Below are 15,896 nucleotides of genomic sequence, written 5' to 3' on the forward strand. Positions count from 1 at the left end.
TTCCACAGTTACGGTCTCAGGGAGCTGATCCCCGGGAACCCCAGCGGGACAGTAGGGACGTGAGATGGAGAGGGAGGGAGAGTGGGCAGAAGTTAAAGGAAGAGAGACAGCACCAAACAAAAATCCTCAGTATGGCTCCTCCCAGAGGGAGGTAGCTGGGTACTTTGCCCACTCATCCTTGACACCAGGCCTGCTTGCTAGGTCACAGGTCCCCTGAACGTCTTGTCCGCATGCAGGGCAGGGGCAGACTCAGGGACTGTAGCCAGGAACACAGGGCCTGCTCACACACAGTCACTCAAATGCATACAGGGTGACACCGCCAGGAGCTGGGGTCGGCCCACACACGACCGTAAATCTCCCTGTCGTCTCCCAGCCGTCCAGAAGAGGGAGCGACTCCCCCACGGAAGAGAGGGCCATGGCCTGCGCCTGGGCTGGGCAGGTGTGTCTGGCAGGTGTGGCAGTCTTCCTAACTCAGATCTGACAAGGAGGTTTCCCTGACCTGCCGCCCCCGCTCAGCCCCCCAAACCCTGCACCTTGGGAGGGATAACGATGAAGTGTGGAATTAGGTGGTCGACATCTGCACCTTCTTGCTTTTTATTCTTCACAAATCGGAACACTCGGCAAGGAAAGAGGGAAGGAAGGGGCTTTGAGGAGGGGTTTGGGTTATCTGACCCCGGACTTGGGGGTCCTGAGCTGCCCCGCCGGGTTACGGGTCCCACGTTGGGCTCCAGCCTCGCCGTCCTCAGCGTGCAGCCAGCCTGGTCCAGCCAGTGGGGAGGCGGGGCTCGAGTCCCCAGAAGTCTGTGGGCGGGGCGTGAAACACGACACCGAGGGCGTGGCCAACGATGCCGCCTGGGGGCGTGGCTGAAGGAGAGGGGGTGGGGCGTACAGTTGGGTCTCTCCAACCGGAGGGCAGAGGCAGGGTCAGGTCGTCAGGGGAGGGGCCTTGCCTTGAGGGGCGTGGCCAACACCCCCTCCCCAAGCTGCTCCTAGTCCTTCAGGAAGGAAGCCTGGACGCCGAGGGGCGTGGCTTATTCTCTTGGGGGCGTGGCTTATGTCCTCAGGATCTTGGGGGTGTGGTCTGGGCCCTCCTGGGCGGGACCTTGGCTTCCTTGGCCTTCCCTGGGCGTGGCCTAGGCCGTGCTGGGCGGGGCCTGGGCTCCCTGGGCGGGGCCTGCGCCCGGGCTGGCGGCGGTGCGGGGAGGCAGTGGCTCCACGTTGAGCCAGATGCCGTTCTCGGTGCGCAGGATGAGCTCGGGCTTCCGGCGCACCTTGCGCGTGCGGTCCACGCTCAGGCGGAAGCGCAGCAGCGTCAGCGCCACGGCCACGCGCATCTCCGCCATGGCGAAGCTCTGTCCGATGCAGTTCCTGGGGAGTGGGAGATACAGGGCGCGACCTGGAGAGCCCCCCGGGGAAGGGCTCGCGTCCTGGGGCCTCCTAGCCTCGTGTCTGCGCGCTGGGCGCGCCCTCGCTGCCTGCGCCTGGGAGCTGTGGAGGCCCAGAGCTCAGGCGTCCCCTGAAATGATCAGGCGCCCCCGGAACTTGGCTTGCGCGTCTTGCTTTCCCGGGAGCGGGGAGGGGGGAGGTCAGGGCGAGTCTGTGCGGAAAGGACTTGGGTTGATGGCCCATGACAGGTGCGCATGGCGTGGGGGAGCCTGAGTCCCTTACCTGGGTCCTGCAGAGAAGGGTACATAGGCCAGTGGAGACCGCTGTTGTGGCTGGTCCGGGTCGAAGCGGTAAGGGTTGTACACCTAGACAGAAATAACCTAGGGATGAGCCCGGGGGAGGGAGGGAGGGCTACACTAATCCCTCCCCAGCCAATGGGCTGCCCCCTGTCCCCTCCAGACAGACAGACAGACACACACACACACACACACACGGATTCAGCCACGCGAGCCTCCTTGCTGTCAGGCCAGCCGGGCTCTAAGACAACCTCCCCCACCCCACCCTTCCTCCCCGCACTCCACCACTTTTATTTCTTTGGGGGTATTTATTCACCACCCCCCTCCTCAAATCATGCTTTTCATGACTACTGACTGCACAGAGGAGGCCTGGCAGCCCTGGGGCGGCTCCTTTGGGCCTGGGGAACTGGCAGGTGTGTACCTTGGAGTCGGGCCACACTGTGGGGTTGTGGTGGGTTCCGTAGATGCTGATCAAACAGATTATCCCTGTGGAGGACAGAGAGAGATCACGGGCCAAGGAGGTCGTTTATTCTCATGAATCATCTGTCCCCACCTCCTAATCATCATTCTTTAGAAAATTCTGCTTCCTTGCCGACTCCCCCACTGCTCCCTACCAAACCCCTCTCAATTGTGCCGTGGCTTCCTTGGCTCAGTCACCGGCCTTGGCTCCCTATGGTCCTCAAGGCCTGCAAGTGCCTGCAGCAGGCGGTCAGGGGCCCTTACACCAGCGCCCTATCACACAGGCCTCCTCCAGGACGTCCTCCTGGCCTTCCATCTCTCCATTCAGGAGCTTTCTCCAGCTCCTGTCTCTCCCTTTAGCCCATCCCTCACCCCACATGGCTGGAAAGATCTATGCATGTCCTGTTGTAACTGCCTCCAGGCCCAACTGCTGGATACCTAAGGCCCAGGCCATGGAACTTTCTAGATTCTCACACACACAGCTTGGTCACCAAGGGACCACTCACAATGGAAGTCAAGAGTCCTCCACCGTGTTGCCCCTTCCGGGGGCCAGCCTGCCACGCCAGCTCCTTCCTTCCTGCCCAGCCATCCCCCTCACCAGCTCCCCCATGTGAAACTGGGCTCCTCAGATTACCCCCGAAGCAACAGGTACAGCTGGCTAGCTGCCCGGCACAGCCAGGACGCGCATAGCCCGGCCTCTGTGGACAGCAGAGCATCCACAGTTTGGGGTGGTGTCCGGGCAGCGGGCACCTTTGGGGATGACGCGCCCATCAGGGAGTTTGATGTCCTCGGTGCAGCGGCGAGACACCAAGGTCACCGGCGGGAACTGGCGCAGGCTCTCCTTGATGCACATGGTGGTGAAGGGCAACTGGGTCAGGTCGTCCCTGCGAAGAGGAGGGGAGGGGCTGCTCAGGGCCCAGGCACGCATGCGCATGTACCCAGCCAGGCCTGGCAGCCAGGCCCCTGTGGCTCAGGTCTGGAATCCCAGCGATCTGAAGATTCGAACCTCCAGTGAACCACCCACCAAGTCAGAAGTGGAGTTGTGGCTTAAAGTGGTAGAGCACTAACCTAGAGCCAAAAAAACTCAGGGACAGCGCCCAGGCTCTGAGTTCAAGCCCCAGAATCAACCTCTCCCCCCACAAATAAGGAACAATTAGACCACTGACGAATCAAATATAGCTAAGCTCTGTATGTGGTGTGTGTGTGTGTGTGTGTGTGTGTGTAAGGGGGGTGCTGGTTTGTAGGGCCAGCATCAACTCTTTAATTGAATTAATGCCCAGAGCACACAAGAGAGAGGCCAGGGAGCTATGGGAAAATAGCTTGTGTGGGAGCATTTCTGGGCTTTGGTTGTGATTTTTGTTATTGACACAATCAAGACCCTTCTACCGCCACCTTCTGAATGCCGGGATTATAGAGGTACGCTACCATGTTCGGCAGGCTTGTTTTTGTTGCTTGGCTGCTTTTTTCTTTCTTTCTTATGGTAGTCAAACTCAGAGCTTCATAGGTAAGCATTCAATAACATGAACTACATATCCAGATCGACCTTCCTTCCTTCCTTCTTTCCTTCCTTCCTTCCTTCCTTCCTTCTTTCCTTCCTTCCTTCCATGTATATGTATGGGCTTAAAATCAGGGCCTCTTGCTTTATTTCTGTGCCAGAGGCTGGTGCTCTACCCCTTGGGCCACACCTCTGGGTCTGGTTTTCTCTTTTGCTGCCCTCTTTGGCCCCTGACTTCCTATACTGACCACTCCAGTTCCTCCAGCTCCCGGCCTTTCATGACTTCCTGGATCTCTTCCCGGCACTTCTCCTGGTATTCCGGGTACTTAGCCAAGTTGAACAGGGCCCAGGACAGCCCGCTGGATGTAGTGTCGTGACCTGCAAGCACAGGGGGTGCGTGGAGAGGGCCACATCTCAGCAGATGGCAGCAGGCACTTTGCCACCCACAGGGGGCCGTGGTGCCCTTGTCTGTGCCCCTAAGCCACCCCGTTGTCCTCACCCTCAAACATGAAGGTGTCCGCCTCAGCTCGGATGTCCTCGTCAGACAGCTCCTTCCCCTCTTCATCCTGGAAGGAACAGGAGAGGGTACTCAGTGAATTTCTGCTCCCCCCACACTATTTCCTAGGGTCCCCCCCCAAAGGCAGCTGGTATCACTAATTCGTGTAATTGTGTGTGTGGTGCCTGGAATGGAATCCAGGGCCTGGTACACGGTAAACAAGGGTTCCACGACGGAGACCTGGCCTGGATGATGTGATCCATGGTTAGCGAAAATGTCACTGTGTGGTGCTTCCATGTATCTGCTCAACAGTCTCCACACCACACATCTCACTGGATGCCCAATGACTTTACCATCAGATTATTATTATTCATGTTGTAGTGGTTGTTAATATTAGTGGTGGTGGTGGAGAAACTAAGATCTGAACTCAGGGCTGCGAATTTCACTTGCTGGGCAGGTGTTCTTGAAACACTTGCCTCCAAGCACTGTCACCAGGTCTTATAAGCACCATTTTTTTGGTCAGTCGTGGGACTTGAACTCAGGGCCTGGACACTGTCCCTGCACTCTTCAGCTCAAGGTTATTGCTCTACCACCTGAGTCACAGCACCACTCCTGGTTTTCTGCAGCTTAATTGGATATGTCCCATCAACTTTTGTACCCTGTCTGGTTTTGACCGCGGATGCTCAGATCTTGGCCTCCTGAGCAGCTAGGATGACAGGTGTGAGCGGCCTGGATGATCACCATAACTGAGGAAACTGAGGCTCTGGGAGAGGAGTCACAAACCAAGGTCAAAAATATAAATGATGCCGCGCAGTGGCTCACGCCTGTCATCCTAGCTGCTCAGAAAGCCGAGATCTGAGCATTGTGGTTCAAAGCCAGCGTGGGCACTAAAGACCCTGAGACTCTTATCTCCAGTTAACCACCAGAAAACGGGAAGTGGCGCTGTGGCTCAAGGGGTGTGGGGTGGTAGCCTCGAGCTGAAGAGCTCGGGGACAGCGCCCAGACCCAGAGTTCAAGCCCCACAGACACAAACAAACCAGACAAACACACCCCTGGGATCATTGCTACGGAGGGAAGTCCTCTGCGTTAGGTCCCAGCAGCCTGCGGTCCGGGCCCCCCCCCCCGGCCGCCCCGTCCCCCCCACCCCCGCTCGCCTTGGCCAGCAGCAGCACGTCGATGAAGTCCAGCGTGCGGCCCTGCTTGGCCTTCAGCCAGGCCTCGGCGCCCTGGCGGCGCAGCGCCCGCCTCCGCTCCTGGATGACCTCGGTGGTGAAGCCGTGCACCATCTCGCAGGCCCGGCGGTAGCGCCGCCCGTCCGCCGTCCGGTAGTAGATGCAGTCCAGGTAATGGTGCAGGCGGTACTGGCGCCGCACCACCAGCGCGCTCAGCTCGATGATGGCCGAGATGTAATCGCTCATCTTCCTGCGGGAGCAACAGCAGCCGTGAGCCCCGGCGGCGGGGACCGAGCTCCGTCCCATCCCCACGGAGCCATGCTGAGATCGATTCACTGAAGTACGTGCCCTCATTCCTCCCTGGAGATGGACCGCGGGGCCGGCCGCAGGCTGCGCACAGAGCCACGCCCACGAGCCACGCCCCGCGCCGCAGCCCCGCCCCGCCCAGAGGCCAGCCTCTACCGCGGAGCCACGCCCCAACGCTAGCCACGCCCTCTACTGCCGACCACGCCCAGCCTAGGCCGCGCTCAGTGGAGGTAAGCCTTCTAACGCTAAGCCACGCCCCCGTAATGCCAGCCACGCCTTCTCTGGGACTGCCCTCTGCACTGAAGCCACGCCTCCCACCGCTGAACTACAACCCAGTGCCCTTCACGGCCTAGCCCCGCCCCCAAGCCAAGCCCCGCCCCAGACGGAGCCATACCCAGTCCGCGAGCCACACCCCAGCATGGAACCCAGCCCCTTTCACGGAGCCACACCTCCCGTCCTTCGCCCGGCCCTCAGCCTCCATCGTATTTGGTGGATGAATGAATGAACCCAGGGTGCTTCATTTATCCATCCACCAAACACCAACCACCTGAAGATCAGGAGGAAACGGCCACCTCATCTGACCCTAAAAGAGTCTCAGACACTGTCGCCGCAGACAGGCTTGGGAGGCGGTGGTGGCACTGGTCTCTGATCTGACACTGGGAATCTGAAGTTGCAGAATCGGGAGTTTGAGGGCAACCTGGGCTACAGCTCAAGAGTCACGAAATCAAGGCCCAGAGGGTGGCCCGCGCCCTGATCCCAGCCTCGGGAGTGGCGGGGACTGGAAGGCCCTCGCTCAGCTCCTCCACAGCTCGGGTAAAAAAAGACAACAAGCCGGGCGTGGTCACAGACATTGGAGGACATGATAAGTGGCTTGTGATCTAAAGCCAGCCCCGGGGGAAAAACATGGAGACACTTATTTGAAAATAATAATAACAACAAGTGAAAACGGGGACATGGCTCAAGTGATTAGAGCATCTGCTTAGCAGGGACAAGGTCCTGAATTCACCTATTAGTACAGCGGGCTTCCTGCTGTAATCTTGACTACTCAGTCGGAGCCTGAGATCCAGAGAACCCTGGTGTGAGGCCAGGCTGAGTAGAAAAGACTGAGAGGCACTTTCTCCAAATAACCACCTCAAACCAGAACTGGAGGTGTGGTTCAAGAGGTAAAGCACCAGTTGTGAGCAAACAAGCCAAGTGAGAGCAGGAAACCCTGGTGTTGGTAAAAATAAGTAAGTCAAAGAAGACAGACAACGGGGTGGAAGTAGCATGAGGTGAGCAGGCGTGCGAGCACCGCCGATCCCCACAGGATGGTCATGGGTGGGGAGGTGAGGAAACTGAGGCACGAGGGAGCCCCACTCACTCCTGGCAGTTGCTGCTGTGGCTGAACACACATTTCTGGAGGCTGTCCAGGGTCATGAGGCTCACGTGCTCAAACATGTCGAAGGAGGACGCCGTGCCCTGGCCCAGCTGGCGCCGCCACTTGGCCTGGAAGAGAGACACGCGCACACGTGGCCGAGGGCTCGGGGTGGCAGGCCCCGGGCCTGGCTCGCGTCCTGGCCACAGTCCACAGGCGTGGGGCCCCACCCCCTCCCCCGTGGGCCCCCTGCCCCCAGCCCTGCCCCGAGGCCCCCAGCCCCCCCCCGCCCTCCGTGGGCTGCACACGCACATGCATGATGTCGGTGCACTGGTTGAAGATCCTCATGTAGGGCTTCAGGATGTCGAAGTGGAAGGCGGGCGTGAGCATGCGGCGGTGGCGGCTCCACTTGTCCCCGCTGCTAAGCAGGAGGCCGTCGCCTGGGGGAGGGGAGGCGCTGGGTCTGCGGCCCCTCCCCGCACCCCACCGCCCTCCAGCCCCCCACACCTCCCGACCTCACCTAGCCACGGCGTCAGGAAGCTGTAGAAGAACTTGTCCTTGGGAGCCACGGCAGCTGCGGGTGGAGAGAGGGTAGGAGACCATGTCCACCACGTCCACAGAGTCCACAGAGTCCACCACGTCCACTGAGCCCACCATGTCCACTGAGCCCACCAGATCCACCACGTCCACAGAGCTCACCACGTCCACAGAGCCCACAGAGCCCACCACGTCCACTGAGCCCACCATGTCCACCACGACCACAGAGTCCACAGAATCCACCACGTCCACAGAGCCCACCACGTCCACTGAGCCCACCAGATCCACCACATCCACAGAGCCCACCACGTCCACAGAGTCCACAGAGTCCACAGAGCCCACCACATCCACTGAGCCCACCACGTCCACCATGTCCACAGAGTCCACCACATCCACAGAGCCCACCATGTCCACTGAGCCCACCATGTCCACTGAGCCCACCACGTCCACAGAGCTCACCACATCCACAGAGCTCACCACGTCCACAGAGCCCACCACGTCCACTGAGCCCACCACGTCCACAGAGCCCACCACGTCCACTGAGCCCACCACGTCCACTGAGCCCACCAGATCCACCACATCCACAGAGCCCACCATGTCCACAGAGTCCACAGAGTCCACAGAGCCCACCACATCCACTGAGCCCACCACGTCCACCATGTCCACAGAGCCCACCACATCCACAGAGCCCACCACGTCCACTGAGCCCACCACGTCCACAGAGCTCACCACGTCCACAGAGCCCACCACGTCCACTGAGCCCACCACGTCCACCATGTCCACAGAGTCCACCACATCCAGAGTCCACCACGTCCACAGAGCCCACCACATCCACCATGTCCAGAGTCCACCATGTCCAGAGTCCACCACGTCCACAGAGCCCACCACGTCCACTGAGCCCACCACGACCAACATGTCCACAGAACCCACCATGACCACAGAGTCCACCACGTCCACTGAGCCCACCATGACCACCACATCCACAGAACCCACCATGTCCACAGAGCCCACCAAGTCCACAGAGCCCACCATGTCCACAGAGCCCACCACATCCACCACGTCCACAGAGCCCACCACATCCACCACATCCACAGAGCTCACCACGTCCACTGAGCCCACCACGACCAACACGTCCACAGAACCCACCATGACCACAGAGTCCACCACGTCCACTGAGCCCACCATGACCACCACATCCACAGAACCCACCATGTCCACAGAGCCCACCAAGTCCACAGAGCCCACCATGTCCACAGAGCCCACCACATCCACCACATCCACAGAGTCCACCACGTCCACAGAGCCCACCACGTCCACAGAGCTCACCGTGACCTCCGCACCCACAGTTCCCTGAGGCACCTGGGCCCGATGTCCTCCATCTTGAGTCCTGCCTAGGTCCCCTCCTGGGCCCACACTGGGCAACCCATCCAATCTGCCCCAAGGAGCTTTACCACACGCCGGGCGTGAGGTGCTCCCGTGCTCCCCCCACTGCCTGCCCACGCCGCCTGCCCACTCCACCTGCCCCCGTTCGAGTGCAGCCTGGTGCCTGAGGAGCCCTAGAGACCCTACCGCCTCCTTTCCCTGCCAGGTCTGCAGCCTCCATGAGAACAGCTCCTCCAGCTCAGGGCCCTCCCACTCTGTTTTTTTCCCCAGATCTGGGTTGAGCTCAGGGTCTGAGCACTGTCCTTGGGCTTTCTCAAGGCTAGAGCTCTACTACTTGAGCCACAGAACCACTTCCAGATTTTTTTTCTATGTAGTGGTACCAAGGAATCAAACCCAGGTCTTCATGCATGCTAGGCCTGAACTCTACCATCAAGCCAGGGTCCCAGCTCCAGGGATGGTCCCTTTTTCCTATCCCCACTGTCCCTCTCTCCTTCCCTGCGGGTGCCAGATAATTTCCCCTCCCTGTCAGACCTGACCGCTCCCAGTTCACACACCAGTCACACTCAAGCCAGCAATTGATTCAGCTCCTCTTCAAAGCCTTGCTCCTCAGCCCCCACTGGATAGCACAGAATAGCACAGAATGAATGAATGGGTGAATGTATGGCAGGATATGTGGGTGAATGACTGGGTATGTGATTAATAGACTAGTGGGTGGAAGAATGGGGGACTTCTGTGGATTACAGGACAGACAGATGAATAGATGGACGGATGGGTGATGGTGGATGATGCATGCATGGATGGATGGATGGATGGATGGATGGATGGATGGATAGATGGGTGGGTGGATGATGGACAGATGGATGGATGAGTGGATGGGTAGGTGGATGATGGATAGATGGATGGATGGATGAGTGAATGGATGGATGAGTGGATGGGTGGATGGATGGATGGATGGGTGGATAGTTGAATGAGTGGATGGATGGTAGGAGGGAGGGTAGGTGGATGGATGGATGGATGAGTGGATGGATGGATGGATGGATGAGTGGATGGATGGATGGATGGGTGGGTGGGTGGGTGGATGGTGGGTAGATGGATGGATGGATGAGTGGATGGGTGGGTGGGTGGATGGTGGAAGGGTGGGTGGATGGTGGGTGGATGGATGGATGGATGGATGGATGGTGGGTGGATGGATGGACCAATGGATGGGTGGATGGATGGGTGGATGGATGGATGGATGGATGGATGGGTGGGTGGATGGATGGATGGATGAGTGGATGGATGGGTGGGTGGGTAGATGGATGGATGGATGGTGGATGGATGAGTGGATGGGTGGGTGGGTGGATGTATGTATGTATGTATGGATGGGTGCATGGATGGATGGATGAGTGGATGACGGATGGATGGATGGATGGATGAGTGGATGGATGGATGGCTGAATGGGTGGGTGGGTGGATGGATGGATGGATGGATGGATGGGTGGATGGGTGGATGGGTGGATGGATGGTGGGTGGCTGGGTGGATGGATGGATGTATGGATGGGTGGGTGGGTAGATGGATGGATGGATGGTGGGTGGACGGATGGATGGGTGGATGGATGGATGGTGGGTGGATGATGGATAGCTGGATGGATGAGTGGATGGGTGGGTAAATGATGGATAGATGGATGGATGGATGGATGGATGAGTGGATGGATGGGTGGGTGGATGGTGGATGGGTGGGTGGATGATGGATAGATGGATGGATGGATGGATGGATGAGTGGATGGGTGGGTGGGTGGATGGTGGATGGGTGGGTGGAGGATGGATGGATGGATGGATGGATGGATGGTGAGTGGATGGATAGACCAATGGATGGGTGGATGGGCGGGTGGATGGATGGATAGATGGATGGATGGATGGATGGGTGGATGGATGGATGAGTGGATGGGTGGATGGGTGGATGGATGGTGGGTGGGTGGGTGGATGGATGGATGGATAGATGAGTCGATGGATGGATGGATGGATGGTTGCTGGATAGGTGGATGGATGGATGGATGGATGGGTGGGTTGGTGGATGGTGGGTGGATAGATGGATGAATGAGTGGATGGGTGGATGGATGGGTGGGTGGGTAGACGGATGGATGGATGGATGGATGGATGAGTGGATGAATGGATGGATGGGTGGATGAGTGGATGGATGGATGGATGAGTGGATGAATAGATGGATGGGTGGATGAGTGGATGGGTGGATGGATGGATGGGTGGGTGGATGGTGGGTGGATGGATGGGTGGATGAGTGGATGGATGGATGGATGGATGGGTGGATGGATGGATGGATGGATGAGTGGATGGGTGGGTGGATGGTGGGTGGATGGATGGGTGGATGAGTGGATGGGTGGATGGATGGATGGATGGATGGATGGGTGGTTGGATGGATGGATGGATGGGTGGGTGGGTGGGTGGATGGATGGGTGGATGGGTGGATGGGTGGGTGGGTGGATGGGTGGATGGGTGGATGGATGGGTGGATGGGTGGATGGGTAGGAGGGTGGATGGGTGGATGGGTGGGTGGGTGGATGGGTGGGTGGATGGGTGGGTGGGTGGATGGATGGATGGATGGATGGGTGGATGGGTGGATGCGTGGATGGGTGGATGGGTGGATGGATGGATGGTGGGTAGATGGGTGGATGGATGAATGAGTGGATGGATGGATGGATGAGTGGATGGATGGATGGATGGATGGATGGATGAGTCGATGGATGGATAGATGGATGGATGGATGAGTGGATGGATGGATGGATGGATGGGTGGGTAGGTGGGTGGGTGGATGGATGGATGGATTGTGGGTGGATGTAGGTGTGCATGGATGGACCTCTCTATAAGCTGAGCAGTTGTGGGACTGAGTGGGGTGAGGACAGAAAGGGAGAACCTGAAGCTGCTGCAAGGTCACCAATAGCTGTGGGGGCCGTGGCCATGGCGGGCACACCCGCTCATGCACACAAGCGCTCCCAGGCACTGGGTGGCTGTTTGGTGCCGCCCTCCTGCCCAGTGTGCCCAGCCCATGCAGAGCCACGCCAGGAGCCTGGAGATGACTCGCTAGGCGCCCCGCCTGCGGGCGCTGGGGCCAGCGTGAGAAGCAGAAGCGCGCCTTGCCCCAGAGCAGGGAGGCAGAAAGTAAGCGTGCCATGTGCAACAGGAGCCAGGCAGAAAGGACTGCTGGAGATCAAAGAAGGCTTCCATGAGGAGGAGGCTTCGGAGAGGAAGCGGGAGTCTCCTCCTTTCTTTCCTCTCTTGGCTTTGCACTCAGGCTGGGGTCAGCCAGCTTTAATCAGTGCCTGACCTGCTGAGAACCTCTACTGCTGCCAGTTACCTCCAGGATAAAGTTCACTCACCTTTCCACTCCTGTTTAAACACCCCCCTCACTTTTCCTATCCCGTCCTTTCCACATCATCTTTACTACACTCATCCCCATCCCCTCACTCCCCCCCAGCATTTCCCCATATCTGTACTTTTGGACAGACCAGCTGGTGAGACTCTTATCTCCAGTTATCCTGAAAGCTGGAAATGGAGCTATGGTTCAAGCTCTACCCTTGAGCAAGCAGACACAAGGCTCAGACCAGGCAAATCTCTGGAGACTGGGAGTGGGTCAGAAGGCCCCCGGAGAAGAAAGTGACGTGGTTGCTCAGTGGGCACAAAATATTCATAGGGTGATGAAACACTTTGCAACTAGTGATTGCACAATGTTATGAATACATCAGTTAGTTCTGACGGCTTTCTTTGAAATCGTAAATTGTGTGTTAGATGAACTCACCTGAAGAAAAAAGAAAGAACTTAAGCTGGGTGTAGTGGCAATATCTATAATCCCAGCGTTGGGAAAGCAGAAATAGGCAGATCCCAAATTCAATGACCTCAAAAAAATAAATAAATAAAAAGAAGAATGTAGCTGGGTGTGGCGGGTCATGGTTATAAATCCAGCCAAGCTGGGGCAGGAGTTCTAAGCCAGCCTGACCTTCTCAGCAAAACTTTGTCTCAAAAGAAGAGAAAATCTCACTGGTGCTGGGTGAGGTGGCTCACGCCTGTCATCCTAACTAGTCAGGAGGCTGAGATCTGAGGATCGCGGTTCAAAGCCAGCCGGGGCACTAAAGTCTGTGAGACTCTTATCTGTGATTAACAACCAGAAAACCGGAAGTGGCACTGTGGCTTAAAGTGGTAGAGGGCTAGCCTTGAGCTGAAGAGCTCGGGGAGAGCACCCAGATCCAGAGTTCAAGTCCCACGACTGATTAAAAAAAAAAAAAAAACAACCCACACACTCGTAATTCTAGCTACTCAAAAAGTTGAGATCTGAAGATCACAGTTTAAAGCCAGCCTGGGCAGGAAAGTCTAGGAGACTCTTATCTCCCATGAACCAGCAAAAAGCTGGATGTGGAGCTGTGGCTCAAGTGGTAGAGCACCAGCCTTGAGTGAGAAGAATCTAAGGCACAGTGCCCAGGCCCTGAGTTCAAGACCCAGTACAGGCATTCAATAAATAACTGAGAGACACTTTATAGTGCCTGTGTGTTAGAGAGAGAGAGAGAGAGAGAGAGAGAGAGAGAGAGAGAGAGAGAGAGAGAGAGAGAGAGAGAGAGAGGAGAGAGAGATGGGGGATTGGGAAGGCGGTGGAACCAGGGCCTCCCCAAAGCTGGGTGAGTGCTCTGCCAGGGAGCCACGCCCCACAGCCGAGCCCCGCCCACTATTCTAAGCCACGCCCCCACCCAGACCTGCTCGTTACTGTATATAGGCCAGGCTCTTCTTTTCCAGATCCGAAACTAGACGTGGAGAAGTTGTTCACAGACAGAGCCTGCTGACCCCAGGATTCGAACCCCACTCCCTGAATCCAGGCTCAGGGCTCTAACCACAGATGGGTCTCCATCCTTTGAGAAAAGCACTTCTGGGAGGTGGGGGAGGAGGGGCAGGGTCCCTGGGAACCAGAATTACTCCTGTAAGAATGGAAGGAGGGCGTAGGGGCGTAGCTGGGCTGGGGTTCAGCTGTCACTGCTTCTTTCCCAGCCCGGGTGGGCGTCCTCCATAAGCTCCCATCTCATGGGTGAGGGGGGGGGAGGCTCCAAGCTGTCCCTGCTGGCCATGACTGGAGCGGACCATCCCCCACCGAAACAAAACCAAACCTCATTTGCACAGCCCACCTATGAGTGAGAAAGATGGTCACAGGGCCTGTAGCCCCAAAGCAGTAGTACTCAGCAGCCCCACCACCAGAGCACAGAGCTATGTTCTACCTGCTGAGCCCAGAAAGGCTTCCTGGAGGAGGGAGGGGGCAGAGAAGCAGGGCACTGCAATAAGAGCTTGCCAAGCACTTGGAAATGCTACACTCTTCCTCCAGGCTGCATCGTCATTCCTGTTTGGTGAATTCCTACTTGTCCCTCCAGGGGACGCGTCACACATGCCTTGGTCACCAGGGGAGCTGTGGGAATTTTTTTTTTAAACGCGGATACCCAGTCTGCCCACCTGAGGCGCCCAGCACAGGCTTGATGTAATCAGGGTGAATCAAAACCAGCAGAGGCAACACGGGCCCCACCCACGCCAGAACCACGTGGTGCATCTCGTCCAGAACCTTCTTCTCATCTTGAAGGCCCTTCTCGGTTGGCAGATACTGTAGGGGTACAGAGGGGTGGGAGGATATGCTCAGGTCCATCCCTCTCCCCCCCTCCTCCTCCTCCTCAGAGACAAACCCAGAAGCCCTGGATTAATCTCAGGCTACCTTGCCACAAGGTTTGTGGCAGAGCACCAACCTTGAGTGGAAAAGCTCAAAGACAGTGCCCAGGCCCTGAGTTCAACTTCTAGTATAATAATAATTATTATAATTCTGGAGGCCAGGGTGTCCCTCAGGCTTAGCCAGGTGCAAAGTCCTGAGCTTATCTCATGCTTCACAAGACACACCACACAGCCATGAAGTAGGAATGTGGGAATGTCTCCTGCTTCTTCTTAGGAGTCTGTCAATCCAAGCAATTTGTAAAGGATGCAGGTCTCTGCACACCCCTAGGCCCAAGGCCGAGAGCTCGCTGCAAGCAGCATGCCAAGAAACCCACAAAACAGTGTCATGGAACTACTAGAAACGGTTACAGGCTGGGCATAGCGGCTCAGGCCTGCATCCCAGCTACTCTGGAGGTGTGTGTGTGTGTGTGTGTGTGTGTGTGTGTGTGTGTGTGTGTGTGCGTTCTCTTGGGAGCTTGAACTCATGGCCTCGAGTTCCCAATGGAGAGCTGTTCTTGCTCAAGGCTGGTGCTCCACCACTGATGACAGGGTTAAGCCACCAGCTCCTGGCTCGAAAAAATAAATAAATAAAACAAAATAGAATATAAAACTGCCGTCAAAGAGAATCCAGTGGCCCGTCTGTGATGCCTTGCGGGGCGTGGCTGGAGGAAGGGCTGCCTGCTCCTGGGCACGGGCTGAGCCCCTGAGCCCCAGGCCAGGCCCTGGGGACCCGGGACTCTCACCATGCTTAGGTGGCCCATCAGCCAGTGGCGGCCCGGCGGCTGCGGGAAGCAGCGCAGGCGGCGGCAGGTGGTGTAGAAGTCCCAGCCGAGCTTCCACAGCTTCAGGAGCAGGCGGAAGAAGAAGAAGAGCAGGAAGAGGAGCAGGGCGGCCAGGGCGAGTCTGCGGAAGGCCGTCTTCTCCAGCCCCAGCAGGTGGAGCAGATGGTCGGCGTCCAGCAGCATCCTGTGGGGCGCAAAGGGGCGAGAGCCGCTGGACCCGAGGCGGAGGGCCTGCGGACGGGGCCTGGGGTGGAGCGGCCGCCCCTCCCCGGCCCCGCTGCCTCCGAACCGCCGTCCTCAGAGCTCAGCCTCCCGCCTGGATAGCTAAGGTCACGGGCCAGAGCCGGACCAGGGCTGGAGCGCAGGGCCTCACTTTTCTTGCTTAGCTCCCCTTCCTCCTCCTCCTCCTCCTCCTCCTCCTCCTCCTCCTCCTCCTCCTCCTCCTCCTCCTCCTCATCTCCACATCTGGCCCTTTTCTGGCTAATCTGAGATAAGAGTCTTTTTGCCG

The 15,896-nt window shown here is 57.8% G+C and overlaps 1 protein-coding gene across 1 annotated transcript; it reads right to left on the reverse strand.

The window, feature by feature from the left end:
- Positions 1 to 1,039: 1,039 nt before the first annotated feature.
- On the reverse strand, positions 1,040 to 15,571 carry Cyp4f22 (cytochrome P450 family 4 subfamily F member 22). Its single transcript, XM_090335497.1, has 12 exons — positions 15,350 to 15,571; positions 14,361 to 14,505; positions 7,485 to 7,538; positions 7,277 to 7,404; positions 6,971 to 7,095; positions 5,287 to 5,554; positions 4,136 to 4,202; positions 3,885 to 4,014; positions 2,892 to 3,025; positions 2,104 to 2,168; positions 1,669 to 1,751; positions 1,040 to 1,368 (listed from the first exon to the last, which is right to left on the reverse strand). Exons 1-12 carry the CDS (start codon positions 15,569 to 15,571, stop codon positions 1,134 to 1,136), a joined length of 1,656 nt encoding a protein of 551 aa, XP_090191623.1. The 3' UTR covers positions 1,040 to 1,133.
- Positions 15,572 to 15,896: the final 325 nt, after the last annotated feature.

The sequence above is a fragment of the Megascapheus bottae genome, chromosome 1, assembly GCF_031878675.1.
Source record: "Megascapheus bottae isolate mThoBot1 chromosome 1, mThoBot2.hap1, whole genome shotgun sequence".
NCBI lineage: Eukaryota > Metazoa > Chordata > Mammalia > Rodentia > Geomyidae > Megascapheus > Megascapheus bottae.